The sequence below is a fragment of the Natrix helvetica genome, assembly GCF_964273705.1.
Source record: "Natrix helvetica genome assembly, chromosome: 2".
NCBI classification, from domain to species: Eukaryota; Metazoa; Chordata; class Lepidosauria; order Squamata; family Natricidae; genus Natrix; species Natrix helvetica.
The window spans coordinates 232,559,028-232,576,758 of NC_138552.1; the positions used below are offsets into that span (position 1 = coordinate 232,559,028).

General features: G+C 42.9%; 1 protein-coding gene across 3 annotated transcripts in view; it reads left to right on the forward strand.

Annotated features, from left to right (window-relative positions):
• Positions 1-17,199: 17,199 nt before the first annotated feature.
• Positions 17,200-17,731, forward strand: part of GLP1R (glucagon like peptide 1 receptor) — a 124,200-nt gene continuing 123,668 nt past the window's right edge. For all 3 annotated transcript variants that reach the window (XM_081940841.1, XM_081940842.1, XM_081940843.1), the window contains exon 1: positions 17,200-17,423. In XM_081940841.1, the coding sequence (XP_081796967.1) occupies positions 17,343-17,423 (81 nt within the window). In that variant the 5' untranslated portion in view covers positions 17,200-17,342. The remainder of the gene's footprint in view (positions 17,424-17,731) is intronic.

Genomic DNA, 17,731 nt, shown 5'->3' on the forward strand with positions numbered 1-17,731 from the left:
TTCTAGCTATATTAAACCTTATTGTCAAAATGTAAAATCCATCTAAGTTTTGGTCTTTTTCTCCTTTCCATGATAATTGTACTTTATAACTAAATGTATTATAGCATTTGAATTATATGGGACAAGTTTTTGGAATTTTTGTAGGAAGTGGGCTTTTTAAAATGTAACTATTTTCTTAGAACTCAAGTTTTAACTGGTTGGTGAATCAACTGCTTGTCAGAAGCTATAGAACAGCATACACCATTTTTGAAAGTAAAGTGCAGAAAATATTTTTGGAAATGTGTGTGGGCATTTTTAAAAAGGCATTGCAAGTAACAGCTCAGTTACAACATTTTAAAGCAAGTTTGGCTGGATTGAAATAGAAGAAATTAAGTCATTGGCGGGGGGGGGGGACATTTATTTATATAACCTACAGCCATTACAAGCATAATGATAAAGGCTGCTGTCGGAACAAATTTTATTATAGAGAATATTTCAATTTTTAGAATAATATATGCCTTTACAGGGGGAAAACAGCACTTTACAGGGGGAAAACCTTCAAAATGACCAGTAGAAGGTACTAATATTGGACAATGATACTGAACTTTCTCAAATACTGCGTGGCCAGCTCATAGTTGCATATAAACATCCATGGAACTTGAAGTAGATTCTTGTAAGTTAACAAGAAGAAACAAAATTACAATTATGGTAAACCTGAAGTAAACCCAGATGTCTATGTTGCCCTACACTAAGTACCAAGACAGGCTCTAAGAAAAATATAAATGTCATTAGAGGTACCTTCACATATTTTGTTCTAATGTGATATATGCCATCATCTGCTGACCAAGCCCCTCTGGATAGGAGGAGCTTTGTGCAAAATAATTAATGGATACAAGTTTGACACCAAGGCACAAGAACGAAGTCATAACAGCATTTCAATCTCTCAGGACATTTTGTGGCAGGCTTCAAGGTGACTGTTATTTGGGGGGGGGGGAGTTATAAAGGAGTCCTGAATGAGAGATTCCTGCATCCACATACCTACAAAAGTTTCAAGCAACCTTTTATTAATTGATAGAATACTGATAATCTGTCTTAACATTTAACCTGTATCTGCATAACCTGTTTTCTCCTTGCCTTCCTCCTGCCCCATTTAATTTCAATTTAAAACCTACAACCATCTAGCCACTCTGCTATGCATCTAGTGAAGTAAAACAACAGGCTAACATGACTCTACAGACCCAATAAGTCAATCACATAGCAATTTTGTCTGATATAAGACATATCTGATGAACTGCCTTGCACATACATGTCATGATTTACTTAAACATAGTTTATTTGTTAAATTACTATTGGGATGTACAAATGTACATTAAACCATGAACCATAGTTAATTTATAAAATACATTGGCCATATTTTCACAGTATACTAAGTCAGGTCCAAACAAATCCCTTGACGGTGAGGCATAATATAGGAACCTACCAATCAATATTCTTAATACCTTTCATGCTAAGGTTTTCCCTGTCTCTAATGTGGTCCTGCTAGATACAAGGATGAGAGTTAACATAAAGAATGCAAATCACTTTCCATTTCATTAGCTGTTAGCTTTTTCTTCTAAGGATTTTTTTAAATTTCAACTATTTATGGCAAAATGCTTTTTTTTTTTTTGGAGATTATCTATACTTGATCCATTTTGATAGAACATTCCAAATTAAGCTGTGCAGAAGGATAACTCAGCTCTGACATTCAATACCTCACAATCATAATTAATTAGCTGGTATTTTTTTTACTCATTCTTGTTTAAATCGCAGATACTTTTGTATCTATTCAGTTATTTCCAGCTATGAAAATTTTGAGCCTAAATGTATCTTCTTTTAGGAGCTGAATAGGGTTATGTTCATTTTATTTGATCAAAATTTGCATCAGACATATAGGGCATGATTACCAAGATACTAATGAAATACTTCACTGCCTTAACCATAATAATTTATTTCCAGTTTCTTACCAAACTACTTGGTTTGGTACAATGATTTTGCAGTACCTGTCTTAAAACATTGTTATATCAATTAATCATAGGCATAGTGTGGGTAGTTTATTGCTATAGTAAATCAAAAGTATTGACATATCACAAATTTGCAAGTGGGACTTATTTCCCTTGCTGATTATTCATTAAGAAACATTTCTCATTTCAGCCTAAAGGATTATATTGGAAATAAAAATTTGGGGTCAATTGGAATCAAGCTGATTCACTCAATCCTCCTCCAATTATTCTTCGAAACTGTAGTTCTTCCTAGAAATTAAAATAATTCTAAAAAGGAATTAAACTTAGACAGGCAATGATATATCCAGAAATTCAATACCCCACAATCTGGTACTCTGCAAATATTCTGGAATCCAGGTTACTCAATTTCCACCTAGCATGGCTAATGGTGATATCAGCTGGCAATCATGGGAATTGCAATACATGAAGGATCCTGATGAAAAAAATGCATTTTACCCCATAGCCTTGGAAATCTGATCTGGGATGCATGCTTATCCCTGTTTTTTTTTTTCTTTAAAGTTTGGGGAAACAGAATTAGTTAAAGAGAAAAGTTTTTGGAATTCACCTTTTTAGTTACATATGACATACCATAGGGGAAGATGGAGGAAGATGGAGATTGACTTTTAAATTTATATTTCTGATATAGGTCCTTTGTTACTTTACAATACTGCAGTCCAATAGGAATCATGTAGACTTCATTCAACCAGAAAGGATAAATCTTCTTACTCATTTTTAATACAGGTTGCAATTCTCTAAATGATTTGTTTCAACAGTTTGAACTAATGTGTCCCATTATGGCTCATACGTCTTTGTTCCCCAGAAAAGTATTGCAGCTTTTAGTGGTTGGGGATGGGGCCCTATTTATGCTTCCAATTCTTATAAGAAAAAAAATCAAAGACATATATTTCCTACAGATTAAAAATGTTCAAGAAAGAGGATTTTTGTTCTGTGTATTAAGAATACTCCTTCTGTATTCTTGTTAATAGCTGTAGCTATTAACAGGAAAACATCTATTTTCAGGAGCCTCAATGAACTCTCATTTTTTCTGTCACTGTTAGGGACTAAAAAACAAACAAACAAAACTAAACTTTCTAATACACAGTCTAAAATTTTTCAGAAGCATAGTACATATTTCTCTTTATTACAAAGAAAAATCTCCTCTGAGGATTTTGCAAGATAATGTATGGCACTTCCCTCTTTATTAAATGAAGGCAAATGTAAACTTTCTTAGGGGATTGTGTACATGGTCCCTTGCTTCTCCTAAGGATTCCTTCTGTGAAAGTAAAGAAATTTCCATCTTCCGGCAGATCCAAAATGCCAATCCAGTTACCATTTCTGGATGGCAAAAATCTGGATAACTATTAGATGGCAGCAAAGACTCTGTTTTGTAGTGTCACATTAGTTCTGACGTTAGTTCAGCTTCAAAGACTATAAGAACAGATTTTAAAAATGTGAAGAGTCAATGCTATAAAAGTATAAAATGAAGAGATGCATATGCGTATTATCATTCCCTTTCAAAGTAAGCAACATTGCATAGAAACCAAGAATGAAACATTAAGCTAAGGTACAATTTAAGAAATTAAAGTATAATAAAAGGAAGTATAGCTAAATGTGATTCATATCAACACCATTCACTGTATCTAACCATCTAAAAATATTGTGTACACGCATACTGTATTACACACATGCACATCAGTGGTTGGATTCAAACATTTTTACTACTGGTTCTGTGGGTGTGGCTTGGTGGGCGTGGCAGGGGAAGGATACTGTACCCACCCCACTCCAGGGGAAGGTTACTACAAAATCCCCATTTCCACCCGATCAGCTGGGACTTGGGAGGCAGAGAATAGATGGGGGCGGGGCCAGTCAGAGGTGGTATTTACTGGCTCTCTGAACTACTCAAAAAGTCTGCTACTGGTCAATACCTGCTGAAACCACCTCTGACGTACATACCTATATTAAAAACCAAAGATGAATCATTTGGTATGCATCCTATTTATTCTAATACATTATATCTCCTGAACATTCAACCTTCTTGAAATAAATGAGGATTAAAACAGCTTCTTTGTTCATTTGGAATGCAACTGGGTGTTGAACGAGATCACCATCCCAGCATGCCAACCACATGGGCCACCATGCTTCCTTTTGCACCAATAAAGGATTTTCATTATATAAAACTTGGTGCAGCCAAAATTTAAATATTAGCTGTATTTGGAACCCAACTTGCCAGAAAGGATACTTCAGTGTTGTGAGAAACTAAGAGCAATTAAGAAGAGCATGACATGAAATATGTAATACATTGCCTGAAAGAAATGATATGACTTTTTTTCTCTTGTAATATTAAGAGACTTGACTTAGTTCGACTGAATTTCATCTGAAGGTATTTAGCTTAATGGTTTATTAAACCATCACTGTTACTAGATGTATGAGTCGCATCTGTAAAATGAACATTTTCCTACTTTAGCTGGTGCTCCAGCAATGATCATATCTGGACAAAGTTTCACCCACGCATTGGTAACCTCACATCTTGATTGCTGAATAGGACTCTCTATCTTCCTAGATGTGGTCTAGGTATACAGGTACCATGTTTCCCTGAAAATATGACCTGTCCTGAAACTAAAGCATTGCTACATTTTTTGCAGGGGCAAAAATATAAGCCCACCCCCGAAAATAAGCCCCCTGGACAACTTCCCCTCTGGCCAGGCAGAGCACCGCTCACCGACCTAACGTTATCCCGAAGGTGCCAAGCCACGGGAGCCAGGGGGGAAAGGCGCTCACATTGCTTGGTGCCTTGAGGATACCACTAGGTTGAGGGGTGGTGTTCTGCCTGGCTGGAGGGGGGAGTTGCCAAGCGGTTGCTCCCTTGCGATCAGGCTCCCGAAGAGCCGGGCACTGCCTCAGGGGCAAAGCAGCCATGAGGTGACCACACTCACGAGCAGCTGCCCGGCAGACCCCCTCTCCAGCTGGACAGAGTGCCATTCACTGACCTAGAGGGTATCCCTAAAGCGCCAAGCCATGTGGCACTCTGCCCGCCCCCCAGCTCCCGTGGCTTGGCACATTAGGGATACCCCCTAGGTCAGTGCATGGAGCTCTGCCCGGCTGGAGAAGGGGGTTGCACGAGCGCCTGTTCCGCCTCCAGCTAGAATGCCTCCCAGCCTCACCATATCCTGGCCCAGATCTCTTACAGGACTAGGGCACCAATGCCACAGCCACCGCTGCCGCACTCTGAGCGTAATGTCTTCTCCGGCTTCCAAACTCCAAAACTCGGCTGCTGAGTTTTCCAGCAGTGGCCGCTCTAGGAGTGCGCTCTATGGCTGTGGGCTGGCTGCTGGAAGACTCTCTGTCCGGAAGACTCTCTGTCCAGCAGCCAGTCCACAACCATAGAGTGCACTCTTAGAGCGGCCGCTGCTGGAAAACTCGGCAGTCGAGTTTTGGAGTTTGGAAGCCAGAGAAGAAGTTATGCTCGGACGTGGCAGCGGCCGTCGCATTGGTGCCCTGGTCCTGCAGGGAGAGCTGGGCCAGGGCATGGTGAGGCTGGGAGGCATGCTTCCTGGGGCCTGACAGGCAACCCCCTTCTCCAGCCGGGCAGAGCTCCATGCACTGACCTAGAGGGTATCCCTAATGTGCCAAGCCACGGGAGCTGGGGAACAGGCAGAGCACCATGTGCCTTGGTGCCTTAGGGATACCCCCTAGGTCAGTGAATGGAACTCTGCCCGGCTGGAGAGGGGGGTTGCCATGCAGTTGCTCATGAGCTTGGTCACCTCATGGCTGCTTCACCCCTGAGGCTGTGCCTGGCTCTTCGGGAGCCCGCTCGCAAGGGAGCAGCTGCCCGGCTACCCCAAAACAATAAGCCCTTTCCCTACAATAAGCCCAAGGCCATATTTCATGGGGCAAAAAAATATAAGACCCTGTCTTATTTTCAGGAAAACACGGTAGTATACATGAAGTGGTTAAGCTATTGAAATAGCCACTGAAAAAATGCCAGTTGGATGTGAGACCCACTTTAAACACTTTATATTACTCCTTAAGGCTCCAAAGAATTTCAGACCAGGAGACATAAAATATATCTTTTCCTTTCTGTCAGACCCTATGATGATAAATAGAGGCCTTATCTAGTAAATAGATCTTGACACCATGACTGCAATTCACACAAAATGTTTACCCATAATTTAATGTAGTTTACTGCATTGATCCAGTTGTTGAATCCTAAATGAATTAGACAGATTATATAAAAAGCTAAAAAAAAGTTACTTTTTTAACTAGTAGGTTGTATAGACAACTCTAGTTAATTAATATATGTGCACTCAACCAAAAATCCTATAAGGCAGTGATGGCGAACCTATGGCACGTGTGCCACAGGTGGCACGCGGAGCCCTTTGTCAGGGCACGCGAGGCACTGCCCTGTCAACTGGCCAGCGTGCATGTGCGCGCTGGCCAGCTGAGTTCACCCTTTTTAAAGCCATTTTTCACCCTCCCCAGGGTCCTATAGAGCCTGGGGAGAGCGAAAACAGCCTCCCCCGTCCCCCTGGATGCCCTCCAAAGGCGTCAGGGAAGCCTCCAGACGGTCCCTGAAGCCTTCGGAACGCTTAAAACGATCCTCCAAGTAAACAGGAAGTGACTTCTGGTTTGTTCGGAGGATCGTTTTGAGCGCTCCGAAGGCGTCAGGGAAGCCTCCGGATGGTCCCTGAAGCCTTCGGAGCACTCAAAACGACCCTCTGAGTAAACCGGAAGTCACTTCTGGTTTGCTTGGAGGATCGTTTTGAGTGCTCCAAAGGCTTCAGGGACTGTCTGGAGGCTTCCCTGATGCCTCCGGAGGGCATGCGGAGGGGGGGGGCGGGGGAGGCTGTTTTCGCCCTCCCCAGGCTCCTATAAAGCCTCTGGAGCCTGGGGAGGGCAAAAAAGCATGTAAAAATGTAGGGGGGAGTGCCCGTAGTGCACGCATGTGCATTATGGGTGCAGCACGGCTGCACACGACCCCCATGCGCTCCCCCCACTCATGGCACATGACCCAAAAAAGGCTCACCATCGCTGCTATAAGGCATTGGTTGTTGGTATGGAACCATCCCAGGAAGTATAGTTTTTCCTAGATGCAATGATGGACATATTAAGCAGCATCTACATCTTTACACCACCAGATAGAAAATGTACTAGGAAGTATGAATAACTTTGAGGAACAGCAGGAAGATCCATAACTAAGTCACAGTCAGATAAAATAATTTTGATCCAAGGCAAAAATGTAATTTGGGAAAATGTGTCAGATTTGACTGTCCCTAATTTTCACAAAGATAAGGGGAGGGAAGGGAGAGCACATTCAGACTTGCAAGGTTCTGTGTCAGCGGTCCAAATATCATGCAGAATTAAATCAGAGTCCAAGGCAGAGCTATCCTTAAAGTTCCAATTTAATAAGTCAGACATGTTGGCAACGAACTGTGGAATCCCAAATCTAAAGCTTCCTGGGATTCTACCCAGTTGAAAGTTCATGATCTTATACCCACACCCATAAATCCATCACATGGTCCAATCTTCTTCGCCCACGCTGGCATTTCCACTCATCTAGTTCCGGTCAGATGCAGAGGTGCGGAGACAAAAGATGACCTTGAGCTTCTAGAAAGGAATGACAACAACGCATTCTACAATTCTACTCCTTTCTATTCCCCCTCCCAATTACTACACTAATAAAACAGCATAGGAAAATAATAGAGAGTGTGGCAGGCCAAAGATCCTAAAAAGGAATATAACTACAGGCCTGACAGGCAGCCACTCCTCAGAAGAAAAGCGTTTCCTGAAAAGAGATTAACATAAAAGTTAACATAACAAAATTAACCACCTCTCTCCCCCCCCAGGGGGACCCTTTGGCTTATCGGCAAACTTCTCATGGAATTGCTTTACTAACTTCTCCACTTTTAGGTTCCAACTTTTCACCCAAGTAGCTTCAGACAAAGGGTAACCCTTTCAATGCACTAAATACTGTAAGCAACCCCTATTCAGCCTGGAGTCTACGATTTTTTCCACCTCAGATTGTGTTTCCCCTTCTATCACTACAGGAGGAAAGAAAGCTTGGGTGGATGCTCTTATGCTGGACCCAATTACTGATTTCAACAAGCTACAATGAAATTCTGGGCCAATTTTCCCTAGACTTCTGGGTAGACTGAGTCGAACTGTAACTGGGTTAACTATCTTCACTATTGGGAATGGACCTAGAAATTTTGGACCAGATTCCTTGCTAGGCATTCTTAATCTCATGTATTTGGTAGATACAAAAACTTTGTCCCCCACACGGAAGGGGTTTTGGAGCGAGCGGTGTTTATCAGCTTGCTTCTTGTAGGCTTCTGCCGCATCTGCTAGAGCCTTCTTCGTATTTTCCCATCCTTTCTTTAGTTTGTCCATCCATTCATTCAGAGACATGAAGGAGGGAGGTTCTCTAGGCAGCTCAGGCATGGCAACAAATTCCATGCCACTGGTAATCTGGATAGGAGTTAATTCAGTGCTGCTGTGGACCGCATCATTGTATGCCACTTCGACGAAGGGTAGCAAGTCCGACCAGTTGCTGATAGTCCACATAACACTGGATGTATTGTTCCACCACTGCATTGGTGCTCTCTGCTGCGCAGTTCATGCTGGGATGAACTTCTGAGCTCAGTTCTTGTGTGGACACAATGGATCTCAGGACCTCTCTCCAGAACTTGACTCTGAACTGGACTCCGTGGTCTGAAATAATCCTCTTAGGCACTCCATGCAGGTGATAAATGTGTTTCACAAACATTTTCGCTAATTTCTTTGCGGATGAGCAAGCAATGAAGTGTGCCTGCTTGGAAACCAAACCAATAACTGTCCAGATTACTCTGTTCTCACTGCTGTCTGGGAGTTTGATGATGAAGTCCATTGCAACCTCTTCCCATGGTCGGTTAGGGCTGGCCACTCATTGTAGCAGTCCAGGGGACTTCTCCGGCAGTGGTTTCATCGTTGCACAAGTAGCACAGCTTTTTACGTAATCTTCCACCTCCAATTCCATCTTTGGCCACCAAAATTGATGCCTGGCAAGGTGGAGCGTTTTTAGGAATCCAAAGTGGCCTCCTAGTTCTGCCTCATGGCCTTGCTGTAGAACTTCCAGCCTCAACCCCGCAGGGACGTACAGTTTGGACCCCTTCCAGGCTAATCCATTTTACATCATTAGGATTTCCTGGTTATTGTTGAGCCACTGGTCTGTTGGGAGCACCAATTTCATAGCTGTCATCAGCTTATCCTGGCTTCGGTTACTGTTGTACTGCAGTTTTCTCAACAAAACATCCCCCAACATGTTTTTTGGTACTTGTTGGACCCCTGGGGTTTTGGTCTCTGCTGCAGGTGCTGCAGGTTCTGGGCTCTTGGGTTCAATCATCCCTGACTGGCCCTTTTCCTCCACTGGTGGTAGCGGCCCAAACACAATCATCAATTTCCTACCACCGTCTTCCCACTTTATCGTAGGCTTCCACTTGTCAAGCCATGCAAGCCCCAAGATTATTTTTTCTGGCGTCTCTGGAGCCACAATGAATCTGAGAAGCTCATAGTGGTGGCCCACTTGTAATTTCACCAGTTCAGTGATTAGCGTGGCTGGGCCCCCTCCAATTAGCATTCCATCTACCTGGTCAACCCCAATGGGACAGGCTAGAGGTCTTGTGTGTATGCCTAGTTGCTTGACAATCGACATGCTGATTAAGCATCAAGTGCAACCGGTGTCCACAACTACTTCAACTTCCCCTTCCACCCCCATCTCAGGTACTTGGAGGTTGATTTGGAAGGCAAAGGGGCGGATGGGTGCACTCACCATTGAGTCATCTTTGACATTTTCCTCCTCTGAGGCCTCCCCATTGGTAGGACTCTTCATCATATTAGGTTGGGGATCCTCTTCCAGAGGTTGTTTGCCCTTTTCCTCCTCTAAGGCCTCCCCCTTGGTAGGACTTTTCGTCACCTTAGGTTGGGGATCCTCTTCCAGTGGTTGTTGGCCCTTTTCCTCCTCCGAGGCCTCCCCCTTGGTAGGACTTTTCATCACCTTAAGTTGGGGATCCTCTTCCAGAGGTTGTTGGCCCTTTTCCTCCTTCAAGGCTTCCCCCTTGGTAGGACTTTTTGTCACCTTAGGTTGGGGATCCTCTTCCAGAGGTGTTGGCCCATATGACTCTTTTCTGCTGGCATCTGGGGCCTTCTCTTTACTGTTGTGGGAGCTGGTGTGCATGTTTGTGGCATTGGGGCTGGAGCCAAGAACTCTGATGCTCTGTGGCCAAGTTGACAGCAACAATGGCATTTTATTGGCCCCCACGAGGAAAGGAACCTAGTTACATCTCTAAACTTAGGAACCGCCTCATCACATTGCTGTGCTATCCATCCTGCAGCTTCCCCCTTGGTAATCCCTTCTTCCATTGTCGAGAACCTTTCTCTTTAGGAAGGTGGGGTAAGAACCTGTTGGGGCATTGCAAGTGCACATTGTCCCTCCATCCATCCTGCAGCCTTCCCCTCATTCATCCCTTCTTCCTTTGTTCAGAACTCTTCTCTGTAGGAAGGTGGGGTAAGAACCTGTTGGGGCATTGCAGGGGAGACTGGAACTGGTGGGGAGGTCAATCCCTCGGTTGGCCACTGCCCAGTTATCTGCCATGGTGCCATTTGCTGAGGGAGGGCAGGTGCCCACTGGCATCCCTTCCATCCATGACCTGGGGTTAAGACCCATCCCGGCGTTGCCTGTTTCACAGGTTGCAGTTCAACCAACAATGGCTGGCAGGGGGAGGGGTTGTGTGCCAAGGCTCCCTCTGCTGGCTTGGAAGATTTTCCCATGTTGATGGCCAAGCAGGTGCCCACTGGCATCTTTTCCATCCATACTCTGGGAAGAAAGCCCATTTTGGTGGTGCTTCATTCACAAGCTGCAGCCCATTTCCTGGTGGCTGGCAAGTGAAAGATGCTGGCCAAATCCCTCCTTGCTGGCTGGGTTGAATTTCCCATTTTGATAGGGAATCTGTCTTCAACTCAGTTGCAGGGTAATGGGTCATTTCATTTATCGCTGTTTGGAAGGAGTAATTATCTCCACTCCAGTCCTCCAGTCCATTGCAGCTTTCACTAGTGAAGGGGTGGGGGGAGATTGACTCACATTTGGCTGAAGAAGTTGGTCTGGGATTCCAAACAGCTTGTCGCTGTGTGTAGAACCTTTTCCCCACTGCATTCTTCCAGATGCTATAATTTTTCAAACATAAACTTTTTCATACTCTGAGGCTTTGTAAAGAAGCTTCAAACAGAAATTCCTTTGCACTTTGAAGATTTGCAGAGAAGCGTCTCATCTCAGCTTCTTATCTCAAAAGACTTTCTCATAATTGTTCGCTGTTGACCCGGTCAGAGTTGGGAAATCAGCACCCCTCACCAGCCCCTGTGCCGGGGTGCTGTTGATTTATTTTAAAGAGAGATTTGGGATAATGTCAGCATTCCAAATATCATGCAGAATTAAATCAGAGTCCAAGGCAGAGCTATCCTTAAAGTTCCAATTTAATAAGTCAGACATGTTGGCAATGAACTGTGGAATCCCAAATCTAAAGCTTCCTGGGATTCCACCCAGTTGAAAGTTCATGATCTTATACCCACACCCATAAATCCATCACATGGTCCAATCTTCTTCGCCCACACTGGCATTTCCCCTCATCTAGTTCCGGTCAGATGCACAGCTGCGGAGACAAAAGATGACCTTGAGCTTCTAGAAAGGAATGACAACAACGCATTCTACAATTCTACTCCTTACTATTCCCCCTCCCAATTAATACACTAATGAAACAGCATAGGCACACCTGAACTTCCCTTTCTATTTGTAAAAAGGGTTTATTGGCCTATGTTACATTTCAGTGTAATATTTGTGTAGTCATTTAAGTCTCAATGCTTGCAGTTAGGCAAACAGAGCAGAAATCCTGTAGCTTACAATTCATGCAGAGTTTCTGCAAAATACATAATTTGTCATTAATTGATTCCAGGAGGCACAATGAGTATCCAAAACAATGAGCCAAACAAATTTTTCCCATAAGGAATAATGTACATACATTTAATGCATTGCCAAACAAAAGATAATGCACATTTTTAAGGCAATATGTAAAAAGATAAAGAGTTGTATATCTTTGCTGTATATGAGAAAGAAACCTAAAATTAATAAATACTTAGATTAAATAAAACAAAAATGACACTTTGTCTGTACTGATGAGAAAAAAAGTGCAAAAATACACAAAATGACCACAGAAGGTAAGGTAAGACTGCAAGGGCATGTGCACAGGGCAAGAACTATCACATGATCAATGTGTCACCCTTTTTTTCTGGCTGGTAAGGTAGTCAGTCATGAAACAAGTGACAACAACACTTGCCTCATGACTAGCTTGTGCATTGAGTACCAAACAAATGACAAGTACCGGGACAAAATTTTCTGTCAAAATGAGTTAAGTACCAAATTCAATGAGCTTCAAAGTGGTTGAGTACCGAGGTACCACTGTACAAGTTTTTAAACCATTTAAGTGAGTACCTTTTAAGGAACTGAAGCAGAGGGAAGGGCCTTGAACAGGGATTCTCATTCCTTCCCTGAATCCATCCCTTTCTCACTAGTGTTGTCACTATTTATTCATTTGCTTGTCCTTCTGGTCTAAAAAAAAAAATCACTTCTCCAGAAAGAGATCGTAAAATTATGCAAAATGGGATGACACAACCTTGTTCAGACTATGGGCCACATGGGGCTTGTGAAAGCCCTGCCAGCAATATGTAGGATTTTAATTAAAGTAATTTAGCATAGTCAATTACTCTCTCTATAATTAATAACACCCTTCCTTCTGTCACATTAAGCATAACAATTCAGCAGGAATGTTTAGAGAAGCTAGGGTTTCCTTCCATACAGCATAATGATCACTTTGTGACTTCCTTCTACAGTTCACAGCTTTGCAGATCAGGCTGAAATAGCAAGCAGGAGAAATAGCAGCAGTATCAAAAGAACCCAGTTCATTGGCAATGAGCTCCTTGCTTTAATGTGGTCCCTGGCAGGTGTCTAATAATACTCTACCTCCCCACCTCCCATTTGTGTCTGTTGTTTTTGATCCAAATGGAGGCTCAAAATCAGCAGTCCTCGCACTCTGAAGGCAGTACCACAGCAACTGCTGGAAATCAATCAAGCATTGCCTTGAGTTACAAAACTATCTGTGTCTGGATTCTTGTTCACTGTTTCCTGAAGTGGCGTTGCTGAAAAAGCAATTCTTGGTTGGCATTCTTCAGACATATTCTTCACTGAAGTTTCAAAGTACCTTAAACTATTATATTTTCAGAAGCTGCAATATTTCTTATATAAATAAATAAACTACGAAATTATGCCTATAAGTCTGCAGGGAAGAATTTGATTCATATTCCATGAAAACTGTGCTGGGGTCACTTTTTTTTTCATTTTGGAGATTCAAATGCACTATTAAAATCTGATATATTGCTGCCCTTCTGATTTGGCTGGTTCCTTCTCTTTTTGATGCATATCTCAACAAATGTTTTAATAGTCTACTCTCACTTTTCATTCAGCGCAAACTTTCCAAATCTATAACGATTCATCCATGCGTGGCACAACTATAACTTCTTCTTTTGAAATTATTTACACATTTTATGTTCGATACTTCAGGGGTCAGCAATTTATTTTGAGTAAAGGTTGCTCTCCCAAAGGGGGAGGGGATGCTGAGGAGAAAATGGGTATAGCAAGATAGGTGGCACTCAAGTCCATCAGATGCCAATGTGCTATCCCCCCCCCTGCTCTTTCTCTCACACACACCTCTGGTTTAGTGGGTTTATTAATATTTCCCCACAACTCCTTGCACCAAAAACTCAAAATAGTTCCAACTGAGTCCAGCCACAAGCAGACCAATGCTAGTCCACAAAACAATGGCCAAGGAGTACACAAGCCACTTGAAAATTTCTCAGTCAAAATAAACCCAGCAGGTAAAATTAAATCCACAATACAAGAGGGTTTGTGAACCAAGAAAAGTCCGGAGTTCACAGGGTATAATCCAAGTCAAGGCATGGTGTCAATCCAAAGCAAAAATCACAATGACCAGGCAACACACCACTAGGAAATTAACATTGTTCCCAGCATCGCTTCCATCTGTCTGCTGTTCTAAATAGTCACCTTCTGGTGTATCCATCAAAAAGGGCAAGTCTTTCTCCTCAGGAGTAATCTGGCTGACCTTCTCTGCTCCTGCCTTTTCTCTGCCCTACGTATTCTTGGATCAGTACAAAAAGCAGTTTCTCTTCCTCATCACTTGGCTAGCTGCAGTGGCATGATTTTTCCACCTTAAGCCTCAGGGGTGTCCTGGTGCAGCTGTGCTTGGCCCAAATCTCTCTCAGACAGCTGCTTGGAGCTATTAACCAACTCTCTTGCAGATGTGGCTGGACTGGTTCATCTTCCTCTGGGCTAACATCTGGAGAGATATCTGGGGAAATGTCTGGGAGAGTTATGACAGCCAATTGAAAAAAATTCTTAGTGTTATTTTCCCATCACCTTCCTTCTTACCCTTCCAATCATTTGTCTTGTAATCCCATCAGTTGGTTATTATTAGTCATTATTAAGTAGCTTAAGAATAAATTAACGATCAATAAATCATTATTGAATTATTTCAGCCAATTGCAATCAACAATGAATTAAATAGAAATGTATGACAATAACAACTTACAATGGAAATTTTGGTCCCAGTTGTGGTTATAAGTTGAGGATTACCTGTAGTCAACCTGGTTATAGTGCAGTTTATGGTCCAAATGTATAAGTGGTGCCTGCGCCATTTGAAGCAGTTACCATGATAAGAACATGACTTTCATGACAAAATTGAATCAATGACCTGCATCATTCCTCTTTCCAAGTCCAAAGTTGCCAGTGATGCCTGTTTCTGCTTTTGCACTGAAACCAGCCAGAATATAAACAATGTCTCTTTTGGATATAGGTCGTCCTCAACAGTTCATTTAGGACAGTTTGCAGGTACAACAGCACTGAAAAAAGTCACTTAAGTTCAATTTTCACACTTATGACCATTGCAGCATCCCTATGGTCATGTGATTTGCATTCAGATGCTTGATATCTGATTCACATTTATGGCAGTTACAGTATCCTGAAGTCACATCATCCCCCTTTGGGACTTCAGACAAGCAAAGTCATTAGAGAAACCAGATTCACTTAACAAGTGTGTTACTAACTTACCAACTACAGTGATTGACTTAACAAATGTGGCAGTAAAAGTCATAAAATGGAGCAAAGCTTAACAAATTTCTCACTTAGCAATATAAATGTTGGGCTCAGTTGTGGTCGTAAATGGAAGACTACCTGTACTTGCTTCAGAGGGTTTTTACTTTTTTTGATGCTGACAAAAAACCCTTTATTTCAAGTTCTGTTGCATTAGTTATTTGGGCACAGACTTGGGCAGCTGTGATTCTGAGTCTAGCACCGGGATTTTGGATGGTTATAATGTTATCATTAACCATCAAGAAGTTTTGTACTGCTTGGATGAATTTCTTGCTTTTGACAAATGACACTCAATTCATTTTCCTGGTGACACATCTTGAGTAATAGATAGTGAATAATAGATAGTAAATTCTTTCAACTTGAAATAGCCATTGTCAATCCAGTGTAACTCTCTAATGATAAGAGGACTGATTTTCAATCTGTCCATCTTCCATTTGATATTATCCAATTTACCCTGGCTCATTCTTCAGATATTACAAGTTGCTAACTGATATATCTTTGTGCAACACAGATGTTTGCTTTCAGCAATGGCTGCATCAGCATCTGGGATTTTTGCTGGGTTTGCCCCAGCACATATTTAATATCTTGACTACTCACTGCAGGATCTTGCTCTTCCCCAGTAACTTGTTGGCTACTTTCCAATCTACCTTTGAGCACAATATTCAATTCATTTGAGACCTCCCCATAACAGTTTTTGACAAGGTTTTTACAAGGTAGGTCACCAGAACTCACCTCAGACTTCCCCATTTATCCAGGCTTGGGATTGGCATGCAGAATTTAGGAAAATCTATTCCCAAATATGTAATAGAACCTGGACAAAAACATTTTTACAATTAGCCTCTACTATTGAAGGCAGAATATCTTTGACATTCAAATTCTGACAGCCCAATCTGGCAGATAGGAATGAACAAATTGTGGGATTTAGTTATATTACAAAGACAATGAACAGTAGGTCACCAAAGTAAATTAAGCAAGTGGGAAAAACATTAAGAAAAAACAAAACATTTTTATCTCTCAGCCGTAACCATTTCTCGGTCACCAGTCTTGTGACTAGTTTGGGGGAAAAGCAAATGTATTTATAAAGTTCAACATGTGAAGGCTTTATATATTTCTAGATGAAGCTGATATTAAGCAGTAATTCTAATTACGGCACAGGGTGGATAAGCTGACAGGACATCATTTTCCACTCTTTTCCACTCTGTATTTACACTTTCTCCAATGGGCCAAAAGTTTGACTTCGACAAACAGAGGAATATGCTGTAAGGCGCCTATCATCTTTTGGCATTTTTAAAGTGGGGCTGAAAAGGGTATTTGTGGGAGAACTTACACACAAAAATTATTCTATTTCCAATATTCTAATTTGATTAATGAATTGTAAAATTATTTGATCATTCTCTTAGAAGATCGGGCCCTTAACTGCATTAATCCTAGGTAGGTACCAAACGGCCCCAAGAACATCCTTCACAGCGCATTTTCAAACGATATAATTAGTTATTGGCAAACTAGCCCTTGAGAGCAACGAGCCTGGAAGGATGGATTAACAAAAAAAGAAAACGTATTTATTTTGTCAAGCACGTAGAAGATAACAGGTACAAGTATAAACATGATTATGAATACAGGAAATGTAGGATACAGGAGTAGGACAGGGACAGTAGGCACGTTGGTGCGTTTGTGAACTTCGAAGCGTAAGGTGCAGAGTTTTTTATTACTATGGGTCGGAATTAAAAGGAAGAAGCAGGGAGCGGGCAACCGAGCGCGCACGCGCGCACGAGGCGTATCCCTTCCCGCCTGAGAGGGAAAGCGAGGGTGGGTCTCGAGGTTGCGCTTCGGTTTCTCCCAATCCAAAGGCAGAACACTCCCCCCCTCCCGGGCGCGTGCTATGTCTGGAAGCGATTGGCTGGAAAGCCGCGCGCCGACTGAATTGGACTCGCGCTCAGCCCCCCCCCCCGCACCCCATCGCCGAGCTTACAAATGCCGCCGAGCCCGCGCCGCAAAGTTCACTCAAAAAGTCCGCGGCGCAGGAAGTAAGAGGCTAAGCTCCCCCTGCACGGCCGCCTTCGGGCAAGTTTTGCGGGGCTAAGATGCTCTCGGCGCTTTCTGCTCCCTGGAAGAGCTTCACCTTGGCGTTGCTCCTAACCACGGGGGGAGCGCCCTCGAGCAAGGTGAGCAGGCGGAGGGGACTGGGAGAGGGGACCCTCCTCCTTCTGAGCCCGGGGACTCGAGGGGGGGGATAGGGAAGGCACGAACGTTGCAATCTCCTGCGGTTTCGGGTCTCCCGTTGGCTTTCGTGAGGAGCAGGAAGGATTGGAGGGGAAAAAACGGAGCTCCATCCTAGCGAGGTTCGTCCTCGAGGAGGGCGCCGAGTGGTGGAGCTGAAAGACTTCCTCGGGTGGCTAAAATTGGAGGAAATCCCCGTGCAAACTTCAGCATTGCCTCTCCTTGATAATTCGCAATAATTCCCCTTACGACC